Consider the following 12,111-nt stretch of genomic DNA (forward strand, 5'->3'; position numbering starts at 1 on the left):
GTGCAATTTCTGGGTTCAAGTTAAAGTTCTTAAAAATATCAAAGTCAATTTTTTACCATTTGTATCAGAGCAGTGCTTGGGAAAGTAAATGAAGATTACGCTCTTACGTACTAAGCACTCTACATACATCGTTTTAAAATATAAAAATTGTCACTAACCAATGCATCAAAGTGAAAATAAATAAACAGTTATGTAAATTTACAGTGGGATTAACTACTAAACCCAGATTTTAGACTTGGGAACATTCTATAATAATATCCTCAGTGACAGGGTTGCAGTGGGCTACTGGAAATAATCACTGGTCCAATCAATGCACAGTGCCACTGGTAACAGACCTACAAGTGCACCTTCTTTCCTGATCGGTGGTTTGTTTTCCTGGGGCCTGCAACAGCAGATTCCCACAGTCACTGTCACAGATGCCTGCAGACCTGCAGATGACCTTGGGTTCTCACCACCTGAAAACTGGTAGCGTTTTGTGGCTTCCCAGCCTGGGGAGAAATGAACCGGGGAGAAGCCAGGCACCTCTTGCAGAGGAGCTGACAGGAGGGGTTGATGTGCGACTTCTTCGGGAGCTTGTCAACCCTCATCGGTAACTTCGGTGTTTCCTGCTTTGGTTCTATTACCTGGTGCAATGGAAGAGACATGGGCACAAAGACCGGACTTGGGGACACGCTGTGTCTGAGGTGCTGGACTACGAGAGCTGATTCTGCCTCGGCTGTCGGGCAGAGCCGATTGAGGGCAGAAAGCAGCTTTTCGGGGGTTTCTACAGGGGCTGGCTTTGGTTAAGTTTGACAGGACGGGCAGAAGCACGCATCTTCCAGCAGCGGCCACGCTGCAATCTCTTCGTGGGAGAGCTGCCGTGGGCAAGGCCAGGCGGCCGGCAGGATGCAGGGCTGGAGGAGGCCCCGATGGGACGCGCTGCTGAGAGGCGTCGCTTCAAGGGCACCCCGCAGACCAGGCGGGAGCCATGGAAAACGGGAAGCAACGCCCTTCACCCCCACACGGGCCTGTGCCAATGCCGACACCAGCGCCGCCCCTTCCCGGTAACCGCGCCCCACCGGCGGCCGCTCCGGCACCGCGCCTGCGGGACATGCGCGGACCCTGCCGGGCTCCTGCCCTGTTTCCCTTCCCCCTGCCTCTTCCTTCCCGCGTTTGCCATGGCGACACCGAGTGGCCTGATCCGGGCCCTACACCGCGGGACCCTCGGCCAGGTAACCGGCCTGGGCCATCTCCCCCTCGCTTCCCGGTGTGCCCGGTCTGGGACGAGCCCCGCGCCCCGGCCCGGCCGCCATCCCGCCTGTGCCCGGGCTGGCTGCGCGCATGCGCGGGGCTGAGGGCGCGGGGCGGGGCTGGGCCGGCTCCTGCCGCCCCTCCAGGAGCCGCGCTCCCCGCCCGTCCTTCCCACTTGTGCGCCCGAAATTCCCGCTTCCCGGCTCATCCCTCCCGCTTCCCGGCTGGTTCTCGCTGGCTCCGCTCAGCCACAGGGGTTCTGACTCTGCGAGGGGCGCGGGGAGCGGGAGAGAGGGAGGCCTGAAGCGGCAAGTGCCGGTCGTTTCAATCGTCGAGATAGCGCTGGACTTGTGCGAGGTTTCAGCGTTGGTCTTTGCTTTTTCCCTTTCGATTTTAAATGCACCTACTGGCCACAAATTTCTGTCTTCTCCGGCAGGAAGGAAAAAACCGAACCTCATAAGTGTCTGAATGAATGTATGTCAGCCCCCCCTCTTGGTACTTACACGATCTCAGTGGGGTGTAGTGTTTAAATTTCTTTAATACTTTTGGGATTTTCATTATAATCATTGTGAGCCTTTTCCCATCTCATTCCCCCCATTCTGTTAGAAAATTGAAATAAAGGAACAACTGATTGCTTTGATTGTACTTTGGAAGATAACGCTGAGCAGTCAGCCAGGTCAGGTAGGTATGTATTCAGTGGCCTTGTGTTTGTAGGCAGCCTCCATAGTTTTATATCTATTGAATGGCTTGCCTTAGAAATCTAAATTTTTCTGTAGCTTGTAGCCTTGTTTTCAAAGTGAGTAGAAGAAATTGATGACAGTAATGCTAACATTGCATCGTTTTAGAGAATGTTTCCCCTAGTTGGACAATTGGCTTTTTCTTTAAAATCTTGCTTTTCACATGTCATCCAAATCCTGAGTGGTATGGTATGTTTCAATAATGTTCTATAATCAATAGTTAATTATTCAGAATAGTTGCCAGGGTAGATATGTCTTGTGTTACTTGTGAGATGAAATAGAAGAATAGTAGAAGATCAAAGATTCAGTTCCCTGGTGTAATCTGTATTGTCTTTTTTGTGTGTCTTCTGTGATTTTGCAGTGAGTGCTGATACCTTCAGCCGTGGAGTTGGTATTTTGAGCACATCAAGCTGTAAGACACACTAATGCTCAAGGAGTTGTTTTATATGGTAGTGAATCTGAGTAAACTACACATTGCAGGACTATTTCAGAACCAGGATTTGTAGAATTCAGAAGTCAAGGCAAAATTCAATACATTCTAAACAGCTAATACCAACCATGCTGATGACCTTGATTCTGCCCTTTCTATTGAGGAGGTAGAGTGAAAGCAAAAGAAGAACCTGCTATGCCATATGAAGCTTTGATAACTGATACTTTACTTAGTAACTATGTTCTTCCTACTAGTTGTAAGTGTGAGGCAAAAGTAGGGTTTCTTACTTTTTTAACATATTTTTTTGTTTTAGAATTCATTTATGTATAAGACTGTGTTGAACTGTAATAATATAGAAGAGCTAAAGAATCTCAATTGGCAAACTCAGGTTGGTGGGTGTTTCCACGTCTTGAGGTGCTTTGATTTAATTTCATTCACATGTGCCTAAATCCTCCTAGGTTTCTAAAATTTATAATTTGAACAGTTACACTGTCCCTGTAATGTATTGCCAAAGCAGGTCTTGCAAAGATACCTCAAACCACTCAATATTTTTAGAACTCAAAAGTTCCTTGAAAAATATTGAAAGGATTTGAGTAGGCTCATCTTTCCTGATGCACTTGGTGACTCTTTTGGTTCTGTTCAATATCATAAGAGATGCCCTCCTCTGCTTTCATTCCTCCAGCAAGAAATCTGGTTTATCTTGCATAATAAAGAAATCTGCTCTGGATGAACATGGCTCATGTTATACTTCAATATTTACTCTAATGTGCATTTCTTTGCCACCTCTGAGTTGCTTGTCAGGTCAAGATTATGTACCAGGTGCTTTATCACCTCTTTGCTGTTGCCATGATGTCTTAAAGGAGTGATAGGTTTGAGAATGTGCTTACTTCCTGTTATTCTGTAAATGTTCTCATAAAAAAACCAGACAAACCAAAACACAAAGTTAGTGTTGGTTCACAGGTTCACAGAATATTCTGAGTTAGAAGGGACCCACAAGGATCATCCAGTTCAACTCTGGGGTTAAGTAAAACTCCATGTGAGGATTGAACCCACAGCCCTGATGTTATTAACACAGTGCTCTGACCAACTTTGTGTAACTTCAGATCACCCACCCTCAAGTAACAGCAGTAATTTAAGGTGTTCCTGTGGTTTTAAATTTGTGAGTCCAGTATGTTGTGGGATTTTGTCACTTTTCTCACTTTAAGTGCCCTCTTATGTCTATCTGGAAAGAGTTGCACTGGAATTGAAGTAGTACTTACACTGTGTCTTCAAAAGAATTGAGGGGAAAAAATGGCTTCCTTATTTATGCTGTTCCCGTTGCCAGGCTGGACTCAGGAGTGGTTCAGCTACTACGGTGGACAGTTTGGAACTGATCATGCATTTGCTGCCTGCTGATGAGGAATATTCAAATTTCAAGCTGGAAAAGTGTTTGTCTTCAAGCTTGTGCAATGTGTCTACTGCCACCCTTATAGTTTTGATGTTTAAGTGTTCAATAATGCAGTCATCACTAGAAGACATAATTTCTCTGGTTTCAGCTTTGTTTCACTGTAGTGCACAGTTCATCACTACGGTGGATTTACCATACTGTGGAAAAGTTGCTCTGTGCATTTTGTTGTATTATTTCTATTTCTACGTATTTCTAGCATGCAACTAAAATTTGTAGGCATAATAAATGTGGTTAAGAAGAAAATAACATTTTGTTGGAGGGATTCATTATGTTTAGGGTAGCTTGACTTTTAAGAGCTTATTTTCAAATTCCCTGATTTACTTTATTTCAGAGCTCTCTAAGCCAGGGTTATAGTAAGTCATTTCATCAAGTCTGTTTCTTTGATGAGACACTCTTAAAAATGGCAAGTACAGGTACACCAGGGAATTACTGATAAAATCATGAGAAATCCAACTCTGGCGTAACCTGTGAGTAGGAAAATTTAATCTGAGGTGAGTCAGTGAGTTATTGGTGTATGTCCTGATAAAACATGGATTAGGTTTAGTCCTTGCTGCAAAGGGGAAGTACAGGAATGGCAAGGTCTTGCTTTTAATGGTCATGCATCACTAGATGGCTTTCCAGACAGCAGCTGGAAGAGTACATTTAGATGTTATTTGCCTTCAAAAAGTCAGGAGTCTTTGGCATAATCTTTCTTTTCTAGTTTCAAAGTAGCTATCACTATTAAAATTAATATAAGGATACACTAATACCTTTTGCTTTTCTTCCTGAGAATATCTTTTAAAGAAAACAAGAACTTCTCATTTTGCTGCCTTTTGTCCCACCCTAGCCTTCCTCTTTGGTAGGAAAGCCTTGCCTGGCCTTCACATATGATCTTCACACAGTGGCTGTATTATTTTTGCTAAGCTGTACATCTTGATTTCCTACAACCTTCATCTCTTGTCAACTTTCACAGGAGTGATGCATCAGAGAGTGGATTCTCTTTTAGCTTTATGTGGTACAGAACTGCATTTTACAGCCATAAGGGTTAATGTTTTTTAGCACAAAATCCTTTCCTCTGTGGTGCTAGAATTTATCTTTTTTGAAACTCAGGACATTGACTCTAGTGCATGCTGTTCAGGCCAAACAAAGAGAAAATTTGTTTTGAGTCCCACTGTTCCAATGATATTTTTTCTACCTTTTGGTGAGTGTTGCACAGAAAATATCTCTGGTGAATGTTTAGTAAGGATCACTGCAAGTACAGGATCTTCAAATCCAAAGAATTTTAGCAAGTACAGTGGTAATCTTAGCAGCTCATTTAGGAGTGTTTCTTTACCTGAGTCAATATCTTTAAAAAAATACCACAGTATAGATCCCTGAATGTAGTTTCGCTGGTTTGCTTTACAGTTTGTAACCAAAGGTGGTGCTAAAATTAAGAGGCATTTGCTGCATCTTCCCCTGCTGTGGCAGCCTAATGAGTCTCAAGGCCGGTTAGACTAATCTGGCATGCTTTGCTCTTAACAAATCCACATTTGCTGTAGTTTTCCTCTAGTTATCTTCTAGAGAATTACAAAAGATAGGTTTTGTTCACTGAGTATTGATGCTAAGCAGACTACCTCCCAGACTGCTGCACTTTTCCTGTATTTTTTAAGATGGGAATGCCATTTTTCCTTTTTTGGTCTTCTGATACTTTTCTGGGCCTCTGTGTACCTCAGTGATTCTTGCCAGTACTGTCAGTACTTTAAGAGGAGATCTTCAGATTGATTGGGTCTGGTGAAATTTGATTTACCTTTTTTGAGGAAGTGTTGTTCCTTCAGTATTCAGGCCACCTGATCACTCTATTGCTACTGTGCTAGTCATGTTAATAACTGGTCATGTTTCATATTTTTTAACAAAGATGGCTGTGAAGAAGGCAGGTAAAAATTGAAGGGTTGTTCTGGAGAAGACCATTAAAATGGTTTTTCCCAGATTGCAAATAAAATCTTCAAAATTTTTAGCTATAGTTACCATATGGGCTCCAGAGAAAGGAAGTAACTGAAATTACCAGACTCTAATCCTTAAGGATTTCAAAGATTGTAGTTAAAACTACAGTGGGAGAGGGAGCTCAATTTTCAGTATCATTCAGTTACGTTATGAATGAAATGCAAACAATTTAAAAGCATCCATGTTCCCATCTTGAATTTGTTGCTGTCACGTAGGGGTCACTTTGTTAACCATTAATGAAATGAGTCCCCAGGTGCATGTAACAAGTTGCACACTTACACAGGTTACTGCAGCAGGTCAGCTTCAGAATGCCTGTCCAGACACTTGTGTGCTGAAATTGATGGATGAATAGTCAGATTTTTAAGTGCTTGCCCTGGATTTATGATTGTAGCAGTCCCCTGTGTTGCATCTCTTTCTTCTAGAGAGCACGAAGGTTGGAAGTAGCAAAGTGCTTTTGACTGAGGAAAAAAGGCTGGAAATGCAAATACCTGTTAGGCAGCACGGACCCCGATGTTTCCTGGTGTCCAATATGGGCTGGTTCAATATATTGTCATATCCAGGACCTTTAGGAGAGATACAAGTGATTTGAGAAATTCTTTCCAATTAAGGTAGCCTCTATGTGGATTCATATGTACAAGTTGGTGCCTTTTTTTTCTTTTTTCCTGAGTTTTAACATTTTTAACTATTGTTATTTGGCACAGGTACTGAAAGTTAGTTTCCCAGATCCTTATGAAATCAACTAGATTTAGCAACATATTCCAATCTTTGGATTAAACCCCTGGTGTCTTCTAGTTAGGTTGGAATGGAAGTTTTTCCTAATCAGTCACTTGTTTTTATTCTAATCACTAAATAGCTAAATTAATAAATAGGTAAATAATAACTAAATAATATATTTAACCCTCTAGGGAAACTGGCTTATCTTTCAGCTAAAGCAGTGGAATAGTTCTGTATGCAAGAATGAATTCATTAGCTTTTGTATCATTTTCAGAGCAGAAGGCGAGTTGGTATACAGTGAAAATACACATTTCTTGGGTTTTTACTAGATTTGAGAGATCTCAGGTTTCTACACAGATTTATTAGACTTCCAGCTGTAGAGAGACTTCTTGTAATCTGCTTTGTTTAGTGCCTTGTCTGTAGTGGATTTTCACCACTGTTACAGCTGTGCAGAGAGAGCCCCCACTGTAGACAAAAATGAAGGAGCTTTGAGGCGTGAATGGGTCCTATTCATTTCCATAATGGAGTTCTAACAATAAAATCTGGCAAACATAGAATGTTTTAGTAGGAAACAGCCCTTTATTCTGGCATCTTGGCAGGGCTTGGGTAGAGTCCCACCATTCTTTCCCCCTCTGGCCCTTGCTTTCAGTGTCTTGACTGAGCCTGTTTTTTCTCTTGAGGGACTTCTGTTTTTATTAATGTGTTTTTGTACAGTGAGTTTAATGAAAGATGCTACTCTGGGCATCGTGGATGTTGAAGTTTTGTGTGAATTTCTCCAGTGCATATGCTGAGCAAGCATTGTGAGTCAGTCTGTAGCAGATCACCTCTGTCTCTAGACAGCAGACAGGGGTCCCATTTTAATGCTGGTTCATTGGCAGATAGAATTTCCGTTTACTAATACAGCAAGTGCTATTCTAGACACTTAACAATTACTTTTTCCATGACACAAGCTGTGGTTTATGATGTGACTCTAGGGTTAGATGAATAAACATTTTGTGGAATTGACTCAAATTGCAGCAGGATCAGAAGTTGAAGTGAAGGAAAACCCCAAGTCAGTCACCTTAGATCATATATTTTTTTTGCTGTGTTTGTAATCAGTGAATTGAAATTGTTTTCCCTTTGATTATTTGAGCCCTTAACTAACAGTATCATTCTTGGAGTCCCCAACTCAGACAAATAACATAGCAGATTTTATAATTTTCTGCTGTATCAGGTAAATCTATATATCCACTGGACAGGATTAAATATATTTTTGCCCCCTGAGATAGATATCAGCCTTGAGAGTACAATGAAGTTCTTGCTGCATGTGAGAGGAAATATATACATATTGGTATATAAGTATACACACCGAAATAGACAATGAAATATATATACTTACATTTTCATCTCCCTCATTCTTGTGATGAAATGTGATGATTGCTACCAGAAATTAAATATCTGCTTTTACGTTCAGCTTCAAGTTCTTTGAAATATGCTAGGGCATACATCTGCTCCTTGGAGCTGGCCAAACAATGGAGTGGTGAAGTTGACCCAGTTGCTTCAGTGGTGTCTGCACAATAACTGAATGAAGAATAAGTGTTGCGTGACGTTTAAAAACAGGGTTTTCCTCAGTTCTCATGGTGTTGCGTGTAGTTCATGTTATAAACTACTGCAAGGATGTTATCTTTGTAACAGGCAAGTAAAACCCTTCTATGCTTCATTTGTGTTTAGATGACACTTTCATAACTGTTCAGACTAGAAATTTCTTTTTGTTTAGACTACGTGTATTGTTTATGGATAAGTGGTTTGGATCCTTACAGTACAGATTAGAAGGCGAATTGAATGTTTCTTATTGGTATTTCAAAGTGTGGTAAGCCCATCTCATTCACTTATGTAGGTGGGTGTCAATATTTACATTCTTCTGCAGAAAGATCCTAGAATTAGATAGTGCTATATTTCTACTTTTGAAGCTCAGAGCTTCTGTAAGATTCTTCCAATTCCCAGAAGTATTCAGAAGCTGAAAGGAGATGAAATTCATGAGAATATGCATTCTCCTTTCTGACAGATGGAATATGTGTTGTTCTGAATCCCATTATTGTTGGTTTTGATCACATACACTCATTGGCAATCAATTACTGTATATTGGTCTGCATAGTGTATTCCTCAGAGTCTAGCTGACCTGTTAATCTCATTTCAAGGTTGTTGGACAGCCTTCAAAAAAAAAAAAGTGAATTGCAAATGTCTTCACAATTTCCTAGTCTCACCATCATCTTTTCCTTTGCCAGATGGATGCATAGTTCTGACTTTGAAATCTGTGTGTGATAGCTGTACCTTGGGAAAGATATAGAAGCGTTTCCATGTTAATAGAAGACTCCAGGCTTCCTGATGATTTCACCTAAGATTCACATAGCAGCTATTCTTGTCATTTGCTTTCACACTTGTGGATGCTCCAATATCCCTATCCTTTGGCAGGGAGATTGCTAAATGGCTTGTTTTGTCTTTATTCAACAGTCGGGAGCCGTTCTTTTCCGGATTTTGCCTTAATCCTACGTCTCATGGGCATTCACTTTTCTGCTTACCAGCATTGCTTTTTACATGAAAAACAGCAAAAAAATATGGGGAGGTACAAACTCTTAACAACAGAACCACGTTATGCTATCCTTCGTAAATATAATCTTTTTATAGCCACATCAAAGTTTCTTTCAAAGGTGGTCTTTGACTTCTTCTTGAATTGGGTTATCCATTTGCAAATATTTTTCTTGAAATCACATACTTGCCAAGATGTGGAAAGACTTTACTTAATAGGCATCCATAGGGTGCTTTCCGTTTGCATGGAAGAACAAAACAGTTTCAAACATTTCAAAGCCTCTTTGTTGCTTATGTAAAGGGAATGAGGGGTCCAGCCCTCTGAATTCCTGACTGAATCTCATTTTGCATCTCTGCTGGCAACAAATTAGCCCATGTAATTTCTGCAGTCAAGTTCACATTCTGCTCCTCACACACTTCCACTGGAGTGTTTTGTTGGGTATTTTTTTTACGATATCTACATTTTAGATCTTTGCAGAGTTAAAGCAGCGTCAGCGCTCTGACTTGTTCGTCAAGCATTAAGCCAGGTCACAACAGCCAGAGGTGCTGTCACTCCCTTCAGAGGGATGTTTTCACAGCAGCATTGTAAATCTCCAGTATTCAAAATACTTGCCAATACCCAAAGAAAATGGAATATTGTACATCTCTGGGATACTAAGAGTAAAAACACTTGGCTTTTTTTATGCTGATATCCTCCATGGGGTGCATCCAAACTGAGAGTCTGTGATTTCCCTGGCATTCTGTGGGCCAGTTTGATTAATACAGGTAAGTTAGCAAGAAACATCTCTTTAGGACAAGCAAAGCAGTGGCTGTCACACACAAACTAGGGAACTTTTCATTTGATATTTCTGGGCTCAAGCTGTCTGATAAGCAAATCACAGTTTGCTGTCACCATTCTCATCTCACTTGGCTATATCCTCTTGATCTGAGCACAAATGAACACTTGTGTTTGTCCCCCTCATCCATTGCTCATCTGTCATTTGTCCTTAATGTGGAAATAGCCCAGCCTGGTGATTTCAGGACCAGCCTGCACTGTTAACAGTTTAAATGTAGTCTGTGAGTATTGTCTAGCTACAGAAAAGGTTTTTTAAATTCTCTAGAAGTCTCTTATATGAGTGTGATTATTATGTCTAAAATATTTAAATTCATAGAATTCTCTCCAGCATAGACAAGGACGACCAGCTGTAGTATTTTTTTCCTTCATGTGTGCATCATTAGGGAATTTACTGGGATTTCCACATTCTAAGGCCTCTGAACATCCATCAGGTGGTTTTAAAACTTTTCTGTTCACCTGAGGTGAATTTCATGCTGTGACCACAAGGTGAAAGTTTTTTGAACAGCTGTGTTAATTTTGGACCCGTGTGAAACAAAGCCAACTTTTCCTTGCTACAGGAAATTGCCAAATAAAATAATGGAGAGGAAATGAACTACTCTTTGAGTTTCTAGGACAATATTCTGAAGAAACATAGTAATTCCAAACAAAAAGTATTTTTTAAAAAACATCCCTCTAAGATGTAAGTTGATATTCTTTGTTTATGTCCCATAGGGCAATCTTAGTAGCAAGCTGACTCCTCACTTGGAGAAAATATATATAAAAAATACAATAAAATCTCTTTCAGCTAGAGGTCAGAGAAAGAGTAAGAACAATCAGATGGTTTAAAGAGATTTGGATACTACTGTGATCAAAAACAAAACTTCTCTAATTTCTCTGTAATGGCAGTATTTAGTTATGGGGGCATTCTTTAGCCTTCTGTTTTGTTTTGCTTCATGATTGTTAAAGTTTTGGTACTTAGAATAATGTAACACATTAAAATCACAGTAGCCTTTCATATATCAAATTGTCTATAATTTAGAAATATATTACACTTTTCACTGCATTTTGACAGTTCCACATGTATCTTGTAGCAAAATAAATGCTAATTGTTTACTTGTTGCTATTACATTTATTCTTTTGAGCAATGTACATTTCTAAATGTGGGCATGTACCAGCTTACAAGTGTTAAATGTTAACTTGGATTTCCCATCTTTCAGCAACGTGCAATGGTTTTTCAAAGCTTGTCAGTGTTCAGCTGCTATCAGTGAAAAGGCCTCAATTCTTAAATTTTTGTTGAATGCAGGTAGAAGGACTTTAATCTTGAAATGACACTAGATTTTATCTATCTAAATATAATTCTGATTCCTTTTCCATCCTCTTTGGTCATCTCACTTTTACTTTAAACACACCTATGTAAGATTACGGGCTCAGAAGACTAGAACAGACCCTGTTTGGGGTGATCTGGTGCTTCCCCTGTCTTAAAAGAAAAATTAAGTGCCCTTACATCTTTATCAACATCTGTCTGTCTGTCTGTCTATCCATCTGTCTATCTATCTATCTATATATGAGGGGTTGGGGTTTTTTTTTAATAAAATACCTCTCTGAGCACTCTTCTGAAATGCTGTCTTTTTCTTACTCTCTGAAACTTTACATCTGATCTGAATCTTTCTTACTTCATCTTAAGCTCATTGTTTAACACCTTTTACTTCCACAGTCTTCCTTCCACTGGACTAAAAACACTTTAGGCTTTCCTCTGTAATCAATTTTGTTCAGGTCACTCATTGGACTTGGCTAAACTTCTGTGGCCTCTTTCTACCACTCTTTTGAAATACAGGACCTAAAACTATCCAACTTCTGCGGCTTGAGGCCATCCTCATCCTGAGTAAAATGAGTAAATTGTTTTCTGTCTCCTGGATTTTCATCCTTTTCGTGTATTCCTGTACAATTTTTGGTGTAGTTCATAAATGTGGTGGTTTTGCAGCTACATGATACTGATTCATGCTCACTTTCTGAAATATTACAAACCCCAGACCCTGTTCTGTAGTTGTTGCCTGGACAGCTGTTCTCCTTCCTGTGTTTGTGTGGTTGAGTAGACTTTTCTGTATGAATCTGTGTACTTTTGCCTGATAAATAGCATTCTGTTTTTTCAGACCATTTCTTGGCTTTGTCAAGATTATTTTGAGCCCTTATCATCCTTCCAACTTTGTTTTGTCTG

The 12,111-nt window shown here is 40.4% G+C and overlaps 1 protein-coding gene across 2 annotated transcripts in view; it reads left to right on the top strand.

The window, feature by feature from the left end:
• The first annotated feature begins 289 nt into the window (after nt 1–289).
• WARS2 (tryptophanyl tRNA synthetase 2, mitochondrial) overlaps nt 290–12,111 on the top strand; it is a 39,100-nt gene continuing 27,278 nt past the window's right edge. Inside the window, exon 1 of one of the 2 annotated variants that reach the window (XM_005523864.3) lies at nt 290–1,211. In XM_005523864.3, coding sequence (XP_005523921.2) covers nt 909–1,211 — 303 coding nt within the window. In that variant the 5' untranslated portion in view covers nt 290–908. Of the gene's footprint in view, nt 1,212–1,435; nt 1,705–12,111 lie in introns of those variants that run through there. The other variant, XM_088051566.1, reaches the window with a different exon arrangement.

Source organism: Pseudopodoces humilis, chromosome 2 (genome assembly GCF_049639895.1).
Source record: "Pseudopodoces humilis isolate 2021_Gansu_Grassland_sample_001 chromosome 2, ASM4963989v1, whole genome shotgun sequence".
In the NCBI taxonomy this organism is placed as follows: Eukaryota; Metazoa; Chordata; class Aves; order Passeriformes; family Paridae; genus Pseudopodoces; species Pseudopodoces humilis.